At 38.5% G+C, this 21,523-nt stretch overlaps 1 protein-coding gene, 1 long non-coding RNA gene and 1 pseudogene across 7 annotated transcripts in view; 1 reads left to right on the top strand and 2 right to left on the bottom strand.

Moving 5' to 3' along the window:
* Positions 1–21,523, top strand: part of METTL8 (methyltransferase 8, tRNA N3-cytidine) — an 86,041-nt gene that overhangs the window by 11,944 nt on the left and 52,574 nt on the right. For 3 of the 6 annotated variants that reach the window (XM_040475366.1, XM_040475370.1, XM_040475371.1), the window contains exon 1: positions 6,569–6,623. The exons of 2 other annotated variants lie outside the window; for them this stretch is intronic. In XM_040475366.1, coding sequence (XP_040331300.1) covers positions 6,576–6,623 — 48 coding nt within the window. In that variant the 5' untranslated portion in view covers positions 6,569–6,575. Of the gene's footprint in view, positions 1–6,568; positions 6,624–10,250; positions 10,594–21,523 lie in introns of those variants that run through there. One more of the 6 variants, XM_040475368.1, reaches the window with a different exon arrangement.
* LOC121030689 (uncharacterized) lies at positions 1,935–9,113 on the bottom strand. The gene is made up of 2 exons (XR_005790356.1): positions 8,715–9,113; positions 1,935–2,626 (listed from the first exon to the last, which is right to left on the bottom strand). It is a non-coding gene; the product is annotated as an uncharacterized LOC121030689 (long non-coding RNA).
* On the bottom strand, positions 20,901–21,016 carry LOC121031178 (uncharacterized; annotated as a pseudogene).

Below are 21,523 nucleotides of genomic sequence, written 5' to 3'. Positions count from 1 at the left end.
AAGGTTATTTGAGTTTACTTAAAAAGAAAAAGAACATTTGAGGTGTGTGAAGAAGAAAATAGAAGGAACTCCTTGAGCGTTTCAATCAGAGAAAACTGTAAATTCTTCCAGACTTTTCCTATACATATGTATATTTGTTATTACATATATTAATTTTTAAAAAATGAGATCTTACTAAAGGTACGATTTTGTACCCTATTTTTTCCCCCACCTAAAAAAATCATGGACTTCTTTCCATATCAGTAAATTTAGGTTTATAAGAAATATTTTTGCAGGCTCCACACAGTCAGCACAGAGCCCGATGCAGGGCTCTATCTCATAAACCATGAGATCTTGACCTGAGCTGAAATCAAGAGCCAGATGCTCAACCCACTGAGTCACCCAGGAGTCCCTAAGTAACATTTTTAAGTAGCTACATGATTTTCCCTTACATGGATATACAGTAGTTCAGTCAGTTTTCTGAAGATGACTATTTAGATGGTGTACAGTTTTTCAGGATAATGTACGACAGTGCCGTGACAAATGCTTAATATATTCTTCTGGTTACATTCTTAGGATATATTTCTAGAAATTGAATTTTCCATCAAATTTATTCTTCAAGAATTTTCATACGGGGGCGCCTGGGTGGCTCAGTGGGGTAAATGTTTGACTTCGGCTCAGGTCATGATCTTGTGATTCGTGGGTTCAAGCCCCACATCGGGCTCTATGCTGACAGTGCAGAGTCTGCTTCGGGTTCTGTGTCTCCCTTTCTTTATGCCCTTCCCCGCTTGTGCTTGCTTCTTCTTTCCCTCTTCTCTCTGCCTCTCTCAAAAATAAATAAACATTAAAAAATTTAGAAAAAAAAGAATTTTCATTTGTATTGACAGAGTTTCCTCAGAAAAGGTTTCTCAATGCAGTCTCCCCTGACAGTGTGTGAGTATGCTTGTTTTTCTATACCACTGATCACAACATTTCACTTTGCCAAAATGATAAGTCAAATACTTAATTAAGCCATCATGCTCTTTTTAAATTTTTTTTAATGTTTTTATTTATTTTTGAAGGAGAGAGAGAGAGACAGAGCATGAGCAGGGGAGGAGCAGAGACAGAGGGAGACACAGAATCAGAAGCAGGCTCCATCCAGGCTCTAAGCGGTCAGCACAGAGCCCAATGAGGGGCTCGAACTCATGAACTGTGAGATCATGACCTGAGCCGAAGTCAGACGCTTAACTGACTGAGCCACCCAGGTGCCCCCATCATGCTCTTTTTTTAAAAAAGTTAGTGGTCCTGCCATTCTCCTGGTCACCCCAGAAAATTAAGCCAAAAGGCAGCAGTTCTCCAACTGTTTGGTCTCAGGACTCCTTGACACTGAAAAATTATACCCCCAAGAGCTTTTATTTATATGGATCATAGTTGTCAATGTTTACTATATTAGAAATTAAACCGAAGAAAAATGTAAATATTTATTAAGTCATTTAAAATAACAGTAATAAACCCACTACGTATTAGCATGAATACCATTTTTATTAAAAATATTTTCCAAAAGAAACAAGTTAATGAGAAGAATGGCATAGCTTTACATTTTTGCAAATCTCCTTAATATCTGGCCTCTAAGAGAAGATGACCAGATTCTTTTTTTTTTTTTAAGTATACTTAACACATAGTGTTATATTAGTTTCAGATGTACAACATATTGATTTACAGTATGTACATTACTCAGTGCTCACTGTGATAAGTCACTGTCTGTCACAATGTGATGTTATTATGATATTATTGGCTATATTTCTTACATTGTACTTTTTGTCTCTGCAACTTATTTTAAGACTGGAAGTTTGTACCTCTTAATCCTCTCACCTGTTACACTGGATTCTTATGTTTGCTTCTGTATTGAGTCTGTGGTGATTTGTTGTTCTCTTTTAGATATGTGAGGAAAAGCTGATCTCACAGAGAAATGTGAGTAGTTAGAAAGAGGAGGAGTACTTTAATAGTCTCTTAGGATGAATGTGAATACTCTTCTTTGATATTATACCAAATTCCAATAAGTGGTAGTTTCTTAAAGGTGAATTGCAATATAATACTTGAAACCATGTCAGTGTACTTCTCTTACTCTGTTACATTAAAATCCATTGATCGTCTTGCACTTTGAATGGATCTTTTACCCATGTATGATTTTGTGATACCGTATGTGTCATCTGGAAAATATTGGTTCACTGAGTTGTGCATGTCTTCCAAACGTTGACACATTTAATTATACCATGTCAAAAATACCTTATTCTCCTCAGAACAGTGTTGAAGTGTCAGAAAGCTGTTAAGCTAAGCATGGTGGACACAAGTTTTCTAGAACTCTAACTTTTTGCTTAAAAGCTTGAATTTTATTAATGGCAACAAATGGTGTCAGTTGTTTTCCTGCCAGGCTTACTTTGTTTCTGAGAAAATGCCAAAGTACAAATGGTGTTCCATGAAAACAATTGTTTCGCTTCATCAAGGATATGCCGAAGTGAAACAGACTTTTTTTTTTCTCCTGTCGATGCATGGTTGGTGAAGAAAATAGTCACCTGCAGTACAGTTTGGTGCCACTGCCTTGATTCAGACTAAGGTGCCAGCAGTTTTATCCACCATTGCCTATGCATCATCAGTGCACCTGTCACCACTGTAAAAAAAAGACAAAGAATATGTTGATATTATTAGGAAAAGAATTTTGACCTTTTGTGGACCCCCTTAAAGTGTTTTGGGCCCCTGGGGATCCCTGGACCACACTCTGAGAACCTCTAGTCCAAGGTAATCATAGGAACCCATTCTATTTTCAGAGACTGATTTAGAGATAGTTTGTGACTCTCAATTCTGGCCAGAGAAATCCAAGAGCAAGCCTGTTGAGGGGCTTGTGAGATAAGTTCTCCATCCCTAAAAAAAGACGTAAGAAAGAAATAGTCCTTTTCTTCCTCTGGATGTTGTTGTGTCAGTGTGATGCCTGGAGCTGCAGCAGCCATGTCGTAACTGGCAAAGGAAACGAGCCTTAGGGTGAAGGTGATGCTCAAAGAGCAGGATGGAGAAATGGCAAGAACGTGGGTCCTTGATGACATCCTTGAGCTAAAGATGAAACCACACCTAGAACTGGCCCAACCTCTGGACTTCCAGTCATGAGAGATATTTTTCTCTCATTATTTAAGCCAAGATCTTCTGTTACTTGCAGTTGAAAGCACCCCCCAAAGACATTTTTCGTTACTGTGATGAATATTTTTAAGTGTTTGGTGGCCATTTGCATTTTTTTGGTGAATGTTTGTTGATGGCATTAGCACATTTTCTACTGAGGTCATTTCTAAGTATTTTCTAAGTGTTCCTTATAGATCAGTAGTACATTGCAGTGTTTTGCAGTATCTCCACTGGAGTCTTTTGTAGCATATCTTCCCATAAGCTTTTATAAACAATGTATTAGTCTTTTTCTTTCATTTTTAACTTTTTAGCTTTGGCGTCATGTTCAAAAGAGTCTTTTCTACCCTACTTTTTAGTAAGCACATATATTTTTTAGGCCTATTAAGGAGTATTTTTTACATTACTTGGAATTTATTTTGGTGTTAGATATAGCATTGGCATATAAATTTATTATTTCCAAATACGTAGGCCATTTTCTTTTTCTTTGTCTTTTTTAAAGATTTTATTGATTTATTTATATTTTATTTATTTATTTTTTAGTAGGCTCTACGCTCAACATGGGGCTTGAATTCACAATCCCGAGACCAAGAGTTGCATGCTGTACTGACTGAGCCAGCCAGGCACCTCCCCTAAAGATTTTATTTTTTTAAGTAATCTCGATACCCAACATGGGGTTTCAACCTACAATCACGAGATCAAGAGTCACATGCTTCACCGACTGAGCCAGCCAGGCACCCCTTCCTTTCTCTCTCTCTCTCTTCCTTTCTTCTTCCTCACTCTCTTTCTCTTTCTTCCTTCCTTCCTCCCTCCCTCCCTCTCTCTCTCTCTCTCTTTCTCTCTTTCTTTCTCTCTTTCTTTCTTTCTTTCTTTCTTTCTTTCTTTCTTTCTTTCTTTCTTTCTTTCTTTCTTTCCTTTCTTTCTTTCTTCTACACCCAAGTTGGGGCTTGGACCCACCACACCAAGATCCAGAGTCACAGGATGCACCAGCTGAGCCAGCCAGGCTCCCTGGTAGCTCATGTTCTTCAAACACTTTTTTGAATAGTCCAACCATAACCTACTGATTTGAAACTAGCTTTATTACAGATAGAATTCTTACATGCATTTTGACTAGTTTCTGGATTATCTATTCTTTTTCACTGCTTTGACTATATATCCTAGCACTAGAGACATGGCTAAGTATACACATACTTGATGTATAGTGTACTCTAATGTCTGGAAAAATGAGTACTTCCCCACCCCCCTTTCCCGATGCCACCGCAACTAGCATCACTATTTCCCTTCCAGTATTTTCCTGGCACTTTCTGCATGTGTATTCTTCCAGATAAACTTTTAAATTATTTGTTTAAGCTTCTCAAAAACATTTTTGGAATTTTGAATGAATTTCTTTAATTTTATGGATGATTTTGGTGAGAATTTACATTTTTACAATATTAATCTTCAGCTTCAGAAACCCATGTACCGTCTTCCTATTTATTAAAATTATCTTCCATGCCCCTCTGTAGAGTTGTATAGCTCTCTTCATATCAGTTCTATACATTTCTGGCTGAGTTTATTCCTGCATATTTCATATGATGTTTGTTATAATCATAAGAGGAACCTTATCCCCTGTATATTTTCTGTTTTGCTATTGATGTTAAAAAAAAACATTCAGCTCATATTTCCAGATAGTTTTGGCTTCTTAAAAAAGAATAAGCACACAGGATACTATCATTTGTGTTAGTACAGTATATACTGTGTGAACTTGATTTATGAGGTATGACTGTTTAAGGCTGTTTAAGGAAACAGAACATACCAGAAGCTAGATCTCAATGAATATGATCTTTCTAAGCTAGTTATGTTATAGCAACAAGAACAACAACTTACTGTAAAAAAAAATTAAGGGTATTATCCTCAAGCAAAGAGTTTGCCACCACTGAGGATATGAAAAAGAATTAATAGGCCTGCTATGAGGACATTATCTGAAAATAAAATTTCAAAGATGTTTATTATTGGAATAAACGGTAATCTCTCAAAGTGACTTACTTGAAGGGTCAACACTTATTTTGATGTCCACATCTAGTTTTTAGTTAAACAACATCACTTTTAGACACACCTTATGTTATCAGGTGGCAAAAAAATGGCTGACAAGTTTTATGTGTTTTGTTGTTGTTTTAAAAGAATCATATTGTTTTTGTATTAAATAAGATTCATGTTGCCCCAGGCATTATGTATTGGCAGTGTTTCAGCTGTTGGGAAAATGAAATTTGCCAGTTTTCTAAGATCATTTAAAATAAACAAATTTCTTTTCATCCACATTATGGATTTAAAAAGCATGTGTGGGCTAGTCTTGTATCTTAATCACCATTTAAAATGTTTCTATAGAACATATGGTTCTAGGGCGCATGGGTTGCTCAGGTCAGGGGCTTAGGTCAGGATCTCACGATTGGTAGGATCGAGCTCCAGGTCAGGCTTGTGCTGATAGCATGGAGCCTGCTTGGGATTCTCTCTCTCTCTCTCTCTCTCTCTCTCTCTCTCTCTCTCTCTCTCCTCCCCCCACCCTGTCCCCTGTGCCCACATGTACATGTGCTCTCTCTCTCTCTCTCTCTCTCAAAATAAACTTAAAAAAAAAAAAAAGAAAGAAAATGTAGTTCTGAGCTTTTAGCAGCTGACTTACAGATAATTAGAAATAAGACCTTTTATAGATTGAAGATCACAAAGGTTTCTCTACATGATGTGATCGAGGTTAAATATATAATTCTTTCTTGGGACTCCTGGCTGGCTCATTCAGTAGAGCATGTGACTTTGATCTTGGGGTTGTGAGTTCAACCCCCATGTTAGGTGTAGATATTACTTAAAAATAAGTCTTTAAAAAATATTTTATATATACATATATAACATTATGTATGTATGTATGCATCTATCTATACATATATATATATAAAATGTTCTTACACAACTTGCTATGGCATTATTATTCATGGGCTTTAAAAAATAATTCCTAAATTTATTGATTTTTTTTAGTTTATATTATTTCTTGGAATAAGGTTTATTGTATGTTTAGGTAAAGAGTGTTTGTATCCTTTATTTCTTTGAGTGAGGAGTCTGGCTCCAAGTCAGAATCCTACGTGTGATGTTTCACACCTGACCATAGGCAATTACAAGATTTTCCTGGAAGGCCTCATGGGAAGAGCTACCATTCCCACACAAGAATTGGGGTATAGCCAATGCACTGCAGTTTTCTGGAGTGATTGCAGTCAAGGCTCCCCTGGGCAGTCATGCTCAATAATGAGGACTGCTGCTGAGATACTTTCTCCACTTTGGTGGCTCAGTACTATTCCCCTCTTAGCTCTTCTTCCCCCAGCCCCACTCCCCTTTGCCCACGGATCCATAAAAAGGCAGGAGACAATTTCCCCCATCTGTGCTGCATCTACGTGATCCTTACCGAGTGCCATTCCGCAGGGAAAAATGGAATGCTGGAGAGCTGGTGCCTCTCGTTGCCTCTTGCTTACACCGTTGCAGTAAGTAAAAGGCTCGACTGTTAATTTCAGTTTGGCTTGTTGTCCTAATTTACCATTTCAGTACCTGATTGCTCAACAGTAGGAGGTGGGAATGGTGTTCCTAATAATTTACTAATTTTTCATCTGATAGATTTTTTCCTTTCCAAGCTTTAAGGGGTGCCATTTATTTTTGTTCAACTTTATTTAAATCCAAGTTAGTTAACATACAGTGTAATAATGATTTCAGGAGTAGAATTTAGTGATTGATTCATCACTTACATGTAACACCCAATGTTCATCCCAACAAGTGCCATATAGAAATGTTTCTGGAATTCACTGAATAATAATTTGACTTTATATTTGTGAGGTATGATGTATTTTATAACGTTCTGTGCAAGAACTTTGTAACTTAGGAATTATCTCCATTTTGCAAATGAGCCAATAGGTTCAGGCCCAGTAAGTGACTTTTCTAAAAGTCATGATAATAGATGGTTGGACCAGGACTTGAACTTGAGGCTTATTATATTCTTAGTTTAGCACTTTCTACTCTGCTTCCCTACTTCATTGTTAAATTAGTCTTACCTTCTTGGGAAGTTGGGACGACTTTAGGGCTGTTTAAACTAAGAAGTATAGTGCAAGGCTTGATTCTGTGGTGTTCATGAAGCCTTCTGGAAGTTATAAGTTAATGATAATGACAGTAATATCAGCTAAAGTTTACTGAGCACTTACCATGTATCCAGCACTACATTACATATATATTTTACATAGATCACCTTCTGTGACCTTCCTATATCTTAGAATACTCTTATTATAAGCCACATTTGAGTAAATTAACAAAGTATCTCTCTCAGAGGTTGTGTGGTAGCCCGTGGCAGAGCCTGTACTCAACTTAGTCCAAACCCTTTGCCTCTCCGCTTGAAACTGCTTTCCAAGAAGACTTGAGGTGATTCTGCCCTACTTTGCAATATTTCAGCTATTTTTTTAATTTTTTTTTCAACGTTTATTTATTTTTGGGACAGAGAGAGACAGAGCATGAACGGGGGAGGGGCAGAGAGAGAGGGAGACACAGAACCGAAAACAGGCTCCAGGCTCTGAGCCATCAGCCCAGATCCCGACGCGGGGCTCGAACTCACGGACCGCGAGATCGTGACCTGGCTGAAGTCGGACGCTTAACCGACTGCGCCACCCAGGCGCCCCAGCAATATTTCAGCCATTAAAGAGGAATAAGAGGGGCTCCTGGGTGGCGCAGTCAGTTAAGCGTCTGACTTCAGCGTAGGTCATGATTTCGCGGTTGGTGAGTTTGAGCCCCTGGTTGGGAACTGCACTGACATTGCAGACCCTGCTTGGGATTCTATCTCTCCCTCGTTCTCTGTGCCTGTCCCACTCTCTCTCTCAAAATAAATAAACCTTAAAAAAAAAAAAAAGAATAAGCGAATTCTCTGGAACAGAATCTCCTAATACAGTATTTCTCAATGTTGAAAAGTGTATAAACCTCCATTTAAAGGGGAAAAAATTCTCAGATCTCTGGGTTGACTTAAATTGACATATTGTTATACAAATCTAGATAAAAGTCCTTGTGCATAGAGCTCTTTTTCAACTATAAAATCAAAATAAGTATAAATACCATCACAAGGCCAATAAAATTCAAATTAACAGCATAATGTGACTGCTGATGTGTTACCAAAACTAAATTGCAGCTCTCATTATTAATTAGGTACTGACCTCCTCCACGTAGGTTCACTTGTCTTCAGCCCATCTTTACTATCACGTGCTGTGTATCTTCTCAATTCCCTTACCACTTTTCTCAATTTGAAATACTGCAGAATCTTTTGCGGTGTGCTATGTACTCAGATGCTTCATTTCCATATTATATCTGTGCTGCTTGTTGCCAACGAGATCATAAATGCAAACCCAGGCACTGAAATCAAGTAGCAGTTATACCTTTGCTCCTATTGATTTTGTTTTTAGATTGCCATAATAAAAACACGATTTAAAAAATTGTCATAGGACCTCCGTTTGACAAACCCAGTTTGCTTGTTTGTTTTTAATTGTTTTAAGTCATCTCTATACCAACGCACAACCCCGAGATCAAGAGTCACATGCTCTACTGACTGAGCCAGCCACGCACCCCAAAGGCTGTTTTCATAGGTGTGTCCAGTAGGAGATTTTTCCTGAAGAGCAAGGAATGGAGATCTGTTGTAATGACCTTCAGAAGGTTAAAATGAGGTGGTGGATGGCCATCATGTTTTTAGCTCCTGTCCATGCTAAAGTTTCTCTTTCATGGGTGTTTATGACCTTGTGGTTCTTTCTAGCCACATATAAGAGCTTCTCTCATTGAAAGCAGGATTTCCTTCCCATTGTTACAGTGTTACTGTTTTTGTTACTAGGTGACATGGGTTAATAAACTCAGAAGGCCTCATTATTAACCCATACATTCTATCTCTCTTCCCCTTCTTTTTCTTTTCTTTTCTTTTCTTCTCCTTTCTTTTTTCTTTCCTAAAAGAAAATAAAATCTTTTGTAAGGTTTTATTTTTAAGTAATCTGTACACCCAACGTGGGGCTCTGATTTATAACCCTGAGATCAAGAGTTGCATGCTTCATCAGGTGCCCCCCTTTCCCTTATTTCTGTTTAACCCAGATTTAAGCCCCATGAAGTCCATCAGCTGCACCCCACCCTCATCCCTCCTTCTCCTCTATCCTCTTTATTTTTTTATTTCTGGTCATTTTGGGCTTATTTCATGGTCATCAGTTCTATTCACCCTCAATTCCACTGTCCTAAGTCACTACTACTTTCTGTACTACCAGCCTGGACAGGCCTAATCTAGATAAAAACAAATATATTGCCCCCAGACTGCCAGGTGGTAGAGGAAATCGTATAACTGCTTTATCAGGTTACTTTTTTTTTTTTTTTTTTTTAAGAGAGAGAGAGAGAAAGAGTTCAAGCGGGGAGAGGGGCAGAGGGAGAGAGAGAGTCTTGAGCAGGCTGCAAGCTCAGCCTGGAGCCCAACACAGGGCTCAATCCCATGACCCTGGGATCATGATCTGAGCCAAAATCAAGAGTGGGATGCTGAACTGACTAAGCCACCCAAGTGCCCCACTATCAGGTTACTTTTGGTTACAGATAACAGAAAGCTCAGATTGGCTTAAATAATTGAGGGAATGTATTGGCTTAATAACTGAAAAAGCCAGAGGTGGGACAGGCTTCAAATGAAACTTAATCCAGCTACTTAACAATGGCATCTAACTTCTTTTTATCTTTCAATTTTTCTTTCAGAGTTAGTTTCACCCTGAAGTTGTACCATCCTGAGGCCAGACCAAGATGGCTTTTGTTATGTACTGAATTGTGTCTCCCCAACTCTGCCCCAATTCATGTGTTGAAGCCCCAATCCCCAGTGTGACTGTTGGAGATAGGGCCTTTATCGAGGTAATAATAGTTAAGTGAGATCATAATGGTGGGGCCCTAATCCAATAAAACTGTGTCCTGGGGTGCTTGGGTGGCTCAGTTAAGCATCCAGTTTCAACCGCAGGTCATGATCTTTCCATTCCTGAGTTTGTGAACCTCCTGTCTGGCTCCATGCTGACAGCTCAGAGCCTGGATGGAGCCTGTTTCAGATTCTGTATCTCCCTCTGTCTCTTCCCCTCCCCCACTTGTGTTCTGTCTCTCTCTCTCTCAGAAATAAATAAACATTTAAAAAAATTAAAAACAAACAACTGTGTCCTTATAAGAAGAGAGACACTGGAGAGACATCTCTTTCCCCAAGCATGCATGGAGGACACAGCTGTCTACAGGCCAGCAAGAGATACCTCACCAGAACCTCACCAATTCTGATACCACCTTGATACTGAACTTCTGGCTGCCAGAACTGTGAGAAAATAAATTTCTACTTTTTAAACCACCCAGTCCTTGGCATTTTGTTAAGGCAGCCTGAGCTAACTAGTAACAGCTTTCAGCAGCTACAGGGCATCATGTTTCCTCTTTCATCCATAACAGGTACGAGAAACCATCTTTGTCCTAAAATCTCTGGCAGTAGACCTAAGGTGCACTCTGTTGGACAAGTTTAGTCACATACTTACCTCTAAACCAATCACTATACCCATAGGTTTGGAATGTGGCTGATTGGCTTAGCATAGATTAAACAGTTCACCTCTAGTTTCAGCCAGGTCTCCTGTGGCTTCTCTACAAACTCAAAGATTTCAAATACATGAGCTATTTATTAGTGGGGAGTGAGTGCTCAGGAGGCCACCAATAAATGATCACTAATGTGAGTCACAACTTCAGATGGACCAATTAGCTGTTAATATTCCTTTACTCAAATGTTGTTAGTTTTCTTTTCCATTTTTTTCTGTTCCTCCTTTTCTCAAGTTCCCTACCTTGCAGCCTCTTCACAAAGAGAGCACCAGGGATTCGGGTGGGGCGTGCCTGGTGGCTCGGTCGGTAAGCATCTGACTCTTTCTGCTCAGATCATGATCTCATGGTCATGAGATCGAGCCCCACACTGGGTTCTATGCTGGACATGCGCCCTGCTTGAGATTCTTGCTCTCCCTCTGCCCTTCACCCCAACTTGCTCTCTCTCTCTGTCTCAAAAAAAAATAAAAACAAACAATTTTTTTAAAGTTATTAAGAAGAGAGTATTGGGAAAGGACTCATTGAACAATCTTCCCTTCCACCACAAACTCACCTGTTCTCACTCATCAGAGGATGAGATTGGTCTTGACATCTTACGTAGTTAACTATGTTTTTGGTGTACTTAATTCCCCACACTTCCTCCCACTTTTTGAAATTTGTTTGTCAACGATCCATCTCTTTCCAGTATTTTCATTTTTTTTTTTCAATGTTAGGTTTTCTCTCATTCTACAAAGATACTCAAGATTCTCTGCATCTTTAACAAATAACTCTTCTTTGATCTAGGTGACACCTCAAGATTTAGCCAAGTTCTCTCTTTTCCTTTCCACTGCCTATCAGACTCATCTCTATTCACTACCTCCCCTACTCATATTGACCTACTTATTCCTCAACTCTGCCTTCTGCTGGCACAGCCAGGATCAAAACACTTTGATAAAGGTCATCATTGATCTCTGCTTCCAAAACCTGTTATTTTTAGTTTCTTTTAGTGTTCTTTAGTATTTGATCACAGAAGCTGATTCTTCTTCCTCTACCCGTCTCCTAAGTGTTGTATTACTATGAGTTCCATCTGTCTCATTTTTTCTCTTGGTCAATTCATCATGACTTCAGCCACCACCTGGAAACCAGTGATCTGTCTCCCAAATCTACATCTCGAGTGCCTACCAGCTACCTAAATTCATGTTGCAATACCCATTTAAATATATTGTGGGATCCTTAAAATTTGTCATGTGCAAACAAACTATCTTCTCTTCTCTACCACTGTCCCACCATTGTCATAACCTTTTTTCTGAATTCTGTCATGAATAGTCTCATCCTCTACCCAGCTACCCAAGCCAGAAGTTGTGTTTCATGTTTGGCTTCATCCTGCTTTCACATCTAGTCATTTCAAAAAAACAAAACAAAACAAAACAAAACTATTGATTCTGACTCTAAAATATGTCTTGACTTGGCCCCTTCCTTGATTTTCATGCTACTGTCTTCTCTAGCTCCCATGATCTCTGACAAATTCTTATTGTGTATTAATCAGTTCTGTGTAGGAGTGGTTCTCAACCATTGATGTGCACCAGGATCATATATGAAGATTTTAAAAGCTATACATGCAAAGGGGCGCCTGGGTGGCTCAGTCAGTTAAGTGTCCGACTTTGGTAGTTTGGTAGTATAAAACCATCATAATAGTCTTTATAGAATACAAATCTGGTCATGTTGCTCACCTTGTTTAAAACTCTTCAGTTGTTGTCAATGCCTTTAGAAAAACATTGAAACTGCTTAATTTGGTAGAAAGATTCCTATCTAGCTCCGGCCTAAATTTCCAGCCTTATAGACACCTCCCACCCCTACCCCCAACCCCTGTCTGCCCTTCACATCATAGACTGTAAGCATACAAAGTTAATTCTTTTAAATAAACTTTTCATTTTAGAACAGTTTTAGATTTATAGAAAAATTGTGAAATAGCATAGCTACCATATATTCCATACCAAGTTTCTCCTATTATTAACATCTTATATTAGTATGGTATATTAGTCGCAATTAATGAACCAGTGTCAATACATTACTGTTTACAGTAAAGTACATAGTTTACTTGGATTTTCTTAGTTTTCACCTAATATCCTTTTTCTGTTCCAGAATCTCAGTCAGGACACCACATTGCATTTAGTTGTCATGTCTCCTTAGGTTCCTCTTGGCCCTTACAGTTTCTGAGATTAACTGTTTTTTTTTTTTTTTTTAATGTTTACTTTGGGAGAGAAATAGAGCATGAGCAGGGGAAGGGCAGAGAGGAAAAGAGAGAATCCTAAACGGGCTCTGCCAGTGCAAAGCCCAACACAGGGCTCAATCCCACAAACCGTGAGATCATGACCTGAGCCAAAATCAAGAGTCCAATGCTTAACCAACTAAACCACCCAGGCACCCTTCAGATTACCTTGTTTTTTTTTATAACCTTGATGGTTTTGAAGAGTACTATCAGGTATTTTAAAGAATGTTCCTCAAATGAGGTTTGTCTGATGTTTTTCTTACGATTAGACTGGGGTTATGGGTTTGGGGGGAAGAAGAAGAACACAGAGGCAAAGTGCCATTTTCATTACATCATGTCAAGAATACATACTATCGGCACACCTAGGTGGCTCAGTCAGTTCAGTGTCTGACTCTTGATTCTGGCTCAGGTCATGATTTCGTGGTTTGTGGAACTGAGCCCCAAGTCAGGCTCTGTGCTAACAGCATGGAGCTTACTTGGGATTCTCTCTCTCCCTCTCTCTCTCTGCCTCTCCCCACTCATTCTCTCTCTCTCTCTCTCTCTCTCTCTCTCTCTCTCAAAATAAACATTAAAAAAAGAATACATACTATCAACATGACATCACTGTTGATGTTAACTTTGATTACCTGAGTTAGTGTTTGTCAAGTTTCTCTACTTCAAAGTTAACTTTCTCCCCCTTTCCATACTGTACTCTTTTTTTAAAAACTAGTTTTATTTATTTTTGAGAGAGAGACAGAGCGTGAGTGGGAGAGGGGGCAGAGAGAGAGGGAGACACAGGATCCGAAGCAGGCTCCGGGCTCTGAGCTGTCAGCACAGAGCCCGACATGGGGCTCGAACTTGGGAACCTCGAGATCCTGACCTGAGCTGAAGTCGGACGCTTACCCAACTGAGCCACCCAGGTGCCCCTCCATACTGTACTCTTTAGAAGGAAGTCACTCTGTGCAGCCTGCACTTAAGGAATGAGAAGTTATGGTCCACCCCCTTGAGGATGGAGTATCTACATAAGTTATTTGGAATTCTTCTGCATGGGAAATTTGTCTCCTTTCCTTCATTTATTTATTTAATCAATCATTTGTATCCATATGGACATGTGGATATTTATTTTATTTGGGGATTATAACCCAAACTATTTTGTTGCTCATAGTGTTTCAGCTTTGGCCCCATTAGGAGCTCTTTCAGTTGGCTCACATGTCCCTTTTTTTTTTTTTTTTTTAATTTTTTTTTTCAACGTTTATTTATTTTTGGGACAGAGAGAGACAGAGCATGAACGGGGGAGGGGCAGAGAGAGAGGGAGACACAGAATCGGAAACAGGCTCCAGGCTCTGAGCCATCAGCCCAGAGCCTGACACGGGGCTCGAACTCACGGACCGCGAGATTGTGACCTGGCTGAAGTCGGACGCTTAACCGACTGCGCCACCCAGGCACCCGTCACATGTCCCTTTAACATACCTCTTTCATTGTGGGGTTTGGGGGTTTGTTTGTTTTATTTTATTTTTGAGCACTTCCTTACTTTCTGGCACTTATTAGATGCTCCAAACTCATCTTCTATATTCCTTGCCCCAGTCCTAGCATCAGTCATTTCTCCAAGGAGCAGTAGTTCCTTTTATTAGAGAATAGTATTAGAAACCAAGATCTGGGTGCTTCATGTGCTTGTTGCTACTGGGATGTGGTTACTTCTAGGCCTTCTCAGCCAGCAGAGTAAGGAAATATATGTATATACTCTAACTTGCTAACATGTATATACATATCTACAAATATTTCTATATATGACATCTGTATTTATATAAAGCTCTACATGAGTTCATACTGATGATTCCATTTCTAATCCATTACCACATGTATCATTCCAAGCTTCTTCCCTTTGTTTGTAACCTTCCATTCCCAGTGAGAAACCTGGTTCCCACCATCTACTATTTTTTTCTTAATTGTTCAATTCCAATGTGTTTTTATAGTGCTTTCAGAATTGTTAACCCTTTTTCAGCTGGATTACAGTGCTTATTATACTTCTTGCCTTTAGTTTTAAAGACTAATTCATTTTCAAAGTTACCTTATTAGCATCTTTTTCCAAATTAATTTTTATTTCCTGAATGTACCATATGCTTTCACACTTTTTTGTCTTTAATTGTGCCAGTCCCTCTGCCTGAAATGTCCTGGCTTTTATCCTTATCTCCTTGGAATATTGCCACTCATTCTTCTAGACCCAGCACAGATTTTGCCTCCACCCAGAAATCCTGGCCACTACCAATAGCCTTTAATCATTCATTATTCTCTGCTCTAATAGCACCTTGTACCCACTTTTACCACACATGCGTCAGGACTCCTTGTTTGCATCTCATTCTTCTTCACTGGATGGTAAGATCCTTAAGGTCAGAAACCAAATGGATTTGTCCCTGGATTGCCAGGACTTAACAGTAGTGGATATTGTATCTTAGAATCCTCTTGGATGAAAAAATAACAGAAAACCTAATAGTGGCTAAAATATATAAGGACTTATTTTCTTACCTAGCAAGAAGTCCAGAGGGAAGGTGGTAACTAACATTGGTTTACCTGTTCAGGGTTGCCATCAAGAATCAGATCTTTTTCCTCCTTTGTACATAGCATTGCATCTAAGTTCAGGAAAGAGGTAGGGTGAGATTGTGCCAGCAGGATATCCTTTGCCCCCTTTTCCTCTGTAGGAAAGCAACGACATTAGCTCCTTAACAGGTTTCTGTCAGCTAGAACTTGGTGTCTTGTCTCCTCTAGCTGTAAGAGAAGCTGGAAAAGTGAGTTTTAGGAAGACTAATCTTTTGAATAAGAACAAGATGTTGGAATAATCACAGATGCTCCAAGTAATCACAGACCACAAGGAAATCAGGGATCTGTTTCTTATTGGATAAAAGGCCTAAGGATAGAAAACCAGTCCAAGAAGGCTCTTCCATACAAGAAAAAAACATGAGTGATCCAAGTGGGAGCACAGGTAGAAAGCACAGGTTCATCTTTTGTAGAACCTAACATACTCTGGCCATCCACTCTATAATCCTAGACAATTCAATATTCCTCTCTGGAGACCTTCATCCTGTCTTTTCTCATGTAGAAATTGTACCATTCATGTGAATTCTACTTTTTATTCTTTGGCCCCTTTTCTGTTACGCCTTCTGTGGTTTTGCAGTTAGAATTTTCCCTGATAGCCCATGGTGCAGTTTGCCTTGTTTTTTTGCAAGTTATAACTAGTTGTAGTTCTTTAAAGTAGAATTTACACAGTGTTATAGCTTCTGCTTACCTAAATTCCATGTTATTTTGAAATTATAGAAATACATTCATTTGGACACCTTTATTCACTGATTCTGTATTTCAGGCTTTTTATACCTAACATCCATTTATGATATAAAGTTTTTATAATATTCCATTTTGTAACAGGGGAGCGTTATTGATACATTAGTCCAAAATGTGACTGGGTAAATCCTGCATATGTGTACAAGTACCTTCTGCCATCTGCTATGCCTAGGGATAGAGACCTTTGCAATGAACAAAAAGCAGAAGTCTCGTTAACAGATGAACTACATCAATCTCATCCATGTGCATTTTTTACTAGCACTTGTCGAGACTGATAGCACATAAAGTATGCATGTAACTTAGTACCCTTTCTCAGCCCACCAAATCTAATTAATGCCTCCAGAGGTTACTATAGTGCACACAAATGTGAAATGCCAGGTGAATGAGTTAAAACAGATTTCATTCTGGTCCAGCATAATGATTTGGGAAACAACTTCCAGTGTAAGTAGACTGGTATATCCTTCAGATGTTTAGGCTTGAGGCTCCTTTAAGATGGGCTGACATGAAATCCCTTAAAGAACTTGTGAGTCCCAGTAGACCCTTGTGAGTACATGGTGTGGCCCCCTTTAAGGGCAGTCATAGTGAGCAAACACTGAGCATGAGATTTCCATTTTGAAGCTGCAAAGTGACTGATGTCATGGTGTGATCAAAGTGCTCTGCAAATACTTACTGTAATTATTGTTGTTGTTCTGTTCTTGCTAATAGCCTTATTTATACCCTGAAATTATAATCATCCATAGAAAGATTAAAACAAGATGTATAAGTTTTCTGAGCTGTTTGCCTCACAGATGGTCACCCTTGGAGTTCTTAGAAATTGCCAGGGTTAATTGAAGCTTTAGTTTTCACTGCAGTGTAGTTGATACTTAAGTGTTTCTTACCTGTCGGCTTTCACTATCCAAAAACAGTACAACAATAGCACTTTAATTTGCTCTCATTAATGCTAGCCTCTCAGGTAATGTTAGTGCAGTTTTATCTAGATGATGTTTGTTCCTCTGAATGAAACCTTTGTACCAGCTTCCCAACTGAGAAGAAAAGCTAAACAGTGACAAAGGTAAAAACACAAATGTCTCGCTAATTTATCTTTTAAGATGCTCAGAACCCAGGAAACATCAAAGGGGAGTTAACTTTTAAGTGGAGGGCAGGCATTTAGTGTATGATTAACAGCAGTTTCTTTTCCTGTGATTTCAGTTAGCTGAGACAACTGGGAATCATTCTTGGGGAGCCTAACAAATAGTTTTTGCTCAGAGCCAGCTGAATGCTCCAAGGATAACTGTTACAGATTCACACAAACAGCAGTACTATTTGCTCTAGTTCTTTGGTGCTTTTCTGGTAGTATTGAGATGTGAGACAGCAATCTTAGGATCAAGCTTAGATAGAAGGCAAGTAAGGTCCTCCTTCGCCTCTAACCCTCAGCTGTGTAAAAGTGGAAGACCAGCGAGAATAAAATGGGTATTAAAATGTTACATTATTTAGGTGATACAAGAGCTCTTTGCGTGCATCTTGAGATTTGAGTATTGGCAAAAGTGTAACGATGCTTTCCTAAATCTGGGGACTAGTGTCTCCCACTGGAATTGCTTGCTATTTAATTAAGGCCCAAGAGAAGAAACAGAATTGCAAAAAATGAAGGAGGAGAAGGAATTCTGGGCCTCCTTAAATCAGTTAGAGCAAATTAGCAACCCCAGTAAAGACTGGAGAATCAATGCTGTAATCCTTCTTGCTTGCAGGTGTGATGTACAAAAGTAGAAGGCAAATGGGTGATTTATATGTATGTGAATAACAAAGATGTAAAAACAACATGCAATGAAAGTAGAGCGTGGACTCTCCAGTTAGATTGCTTGAGTTCAAATTAAAGCCTCATCAGTTATGGGTTGGGTGACCATTAAGCATGTTAGTTTTATGTCATCCTGTATGGGTTTTTCCTTTGTGATGTGGGTATAAAAATAATGCCCTGTGATAGGGAAATAGAGGTTAAATAAGATAATACATGTAAAGTGCTTGGAATAGGGTCTCACACATGGCAAATACTTAACTTTTTTATTAGTTGAGATTTACATGAAAGATAAATTGGGATCAGTGCTTTTACTTCCTCAAATATTTTTTTCAGTTTTCAAAATTTAGTATGGAGTGTTTCCTTCAACTGAAGTTATCCTTTTTACTTAAAAAGTACTTAAAACTATTATTCTATAAAAATTAAATGTGCAGTTATTTAAGAAACACTTTTTCATGTTTGTAACATGAAATACCCTTGTACATCTTACATATTCTGGTAGAATATGGTATAGTTTGCTGGTATGGTAAAACAGATGGGTGAGTCATTGTGAAAACGGCTCCATTTTAGTAGAAAGCAAAGCCTTTTGCCAAAATCGGAGGTAGGGCAGAGATCTTCCTTCTATACCAAGGCTTCCTCTTTTGCTATGCACAAGTGATGAGCCCAGCAGAGTGGTATTAAAACCATCTTCTCCTTGGCTTGTCATACTGTATGTGGAACCTGAGGCATTTTGTACATTTGTGCTTTTCCTTGCATTCTAAAATAGGTCCACACTTAGCTGTATCTAAGCTGGCAGAAAGTCTTTCAGCATTTCATGGCATACCTCTGTGTACTTACAACTAAAAAGTATAATGTTATAGATAATAAAATTCTGATATTTACTCTGATAAATTCTGATATCACTCTGATATTTATCTGAGCTTCAGTTCCTTTTTGGATCTGTTCCTTAGTGATTTCTTTAGCCAATTAATACTCATGACTGAGTCGTGGCATTGAAATCTCAGAGGGCCATGGCCCTGAAGTCATGCTCATTCTGTTTCACTTTGACCTTGACAAGACTCGATAGGAAGAACCACTATGGGATGGTGAGCTGCAAGTAGGAACCTATAGGCAAAGTAAGTAAAAGAAAGTAAAGTAAAAAGTAAAAAAAATACCGTATGATTTTATGGACTAGAATTTGATATGGCAGAATTGGTTTGAGCTAAGTTAAATGAAGGGTGAAGACCACAAAACTCTTTCAGGTGCTTCCAACAATAAACAAAAACTTTCTAAACACCAAACAAGGATTTGTGAAGATTTTTGTTACCTTCATTTTTCTCTTCTCTGAACTAAAGGAACTCAAACTAAATATCAGCCTTAGCAATTAAAGCACACTAAAACACGTCTAAAAAACTCTTACTTGGGCTTCTCCCTTTTAGATACCCTCAAGTTTTATTTCTGACAAACACTTGATAACTTGAAACTACAATGAGAAGTGCGAAGTCTGTGAGAAAAGCTGCATTGTAACAATGTAGCCAATATTCAAACAATTCAAATATACAATTGTTCTACTTATCAGAGTTATGCTGGCCTCATAAAACAAAATGATAAGTGTTCTCTCCTCTATTTTCTGAAAGAGTCAGTGTAAGATTTTGTTATTTCTTCCTTAAGTGTTTGATATTCACTAGTGAAGCCATTGGAGCTTGCAGTTTTCTTTGTAGGCAGGTTTTTTGTTTTTTATCATGGTAAAATATATATAAAATTTAACATACATTTTAATCTTTTTTTCAGTTTATTCGTTTTGACAGACAGCGTGCACACGGACATGTGTGCAAGTGGGGTGGGGCAGAGAGAGTCCCAAGTGGGGCTCAATCCCACAAACTGTGAGATCATGACCTGAGCTGAAATCAAGAGTTGGATGTTCACTGATTTGAGCTGCCCAGGTGCTCCCCATTTTAATCTTTTTCAAGTGTACAGTTCAGTGACATCAAGTATATTCACGTTGTTGTGCAGATATCACAACTGTCCATCTCTAGAGCTTTTTCCCCAACTGAAGCTATCTACCCATTAAACACTTAACTTCCCATTCTCTCATCCTGGTAGCCCACCACCATTCTACTTTCTGCCTCGATGAATTTTTAACTATTCTAGGAACTTCATGTAAGAGGAATGATACTACATTTGTCCTTTTATGATTGGCTTATTTTACTTAGCATAATTTCTTCAAGGCTCATCCATGTTGCAGCATGCATTGAAATTCCCTTCTTTTTAAACTGAATAATATTCCATTTTACGTATATGTTATTTTGTTTATCCATTCATCTTTTGGTAGACACTCAGGTTTTTTTCCACCTTTTGTCTATTATGAATAACGTTGCTATAAACATGATGTACAAATATCTCTTCAAGTCCTTCCTTGCACTTACTTTGGATATACATCCAGAGGTAGAATTGCTGGATTGCACAGTAATACCATGTTTGATATTTTGAGGAATTGCCATACTGTTTTCCACAGCATCTGCACCATTTTATATTCCTACCACCAATGCACAAAGGTTCTGGTTTCTCCACATCCTTTTTTTTTAAATAATAGCCATCCTAATGGGTATGATGTTTGTTTTGCTTTTAATTACAAATTAAATTTATTTAATAAATTTAGGGCTATTTGAATTTTTTTTCTCGTGCTGGTTTGGTAAGTTATTGCTAAATTGTGGTTTTGATGGCATTTATCTCATCTAATAAATGGAATATAATTTTTTGTAATACTTCATTATTAGCTTTTCAATGCCTATAGGGTCTGTCGTGATGCCTCCTATTTTATTCCTTTTATTGGAAATTTGTGGGTTTTTTTTCCATTTTTTTTCACATTAGATGAGTAATGTGCTGAGGTCATAACAAGGTTTGAGGGAAGCACATATCACACAACACAACAGCATGAACACTCAATCCTTAAGAACTACACTTAAGAACTACAAAAGGATCCAGAAATTTGCATTTTTTGAGACACAAGTGTTGGAGATTAGTCTTGCCAGAAGCTTATCAGTCTTATTAATCTTTTCAAAGAATCAGCTTTGACTTTGATTTTCCCTGTTTTGTCCATTTTCTGTTTCATTGATTTCTGCCCTTATTTTTTTAATATTTTATTTATTTGTGTGTTTGTTTCAAGTATTTATTTTTGAGAGAGAGGAGAGAGCACAAGCAGGGGAGGGGCAGAGAGAGAGGGAGACAGAATCGGAGGCAGACTCCAGGCTCTGAGCTGTCAGTGCAGAGCCAACACCACTGGGTCTCAAACCCACAAACCCTGAGATCATTACCTGAGCCGAAGTCAGACACTTAACTGACTGAGCCATCCAGGCGCCCCAATGTTTTATTTATTTTTGAGAGAGAGAGAGAGGTATCATGCAAGCAAAGGAAGGGCAGAGAGAGAGGGAGATACAGAATCCAAAGCAGGCTCCCAGCTCCCAGCTGTCAGCAGAGCTGCTATGTAG

Source organism: Herpailurus yagouaroundi, unplaced genomic scaffold (assembly GCF_014898765.1).
Source record: "Herpailurus yagouaroundi ecotype Mexico unplaced genomic scaffold, PumYag 140, whole genome shotgun sequence".
NCBI classification, from domain to species: Eukaryota; Metazoa; Chordata; class Mammalia; order Carnivora; family Felidae; genus Herpailurus; species Herpailurus yagouaroundi.
The sequence above is the reverse complement of the archived record's forward strand: the minus strand, read 5'-3'. Positions and strand labels throughout refer to the sequence as shown.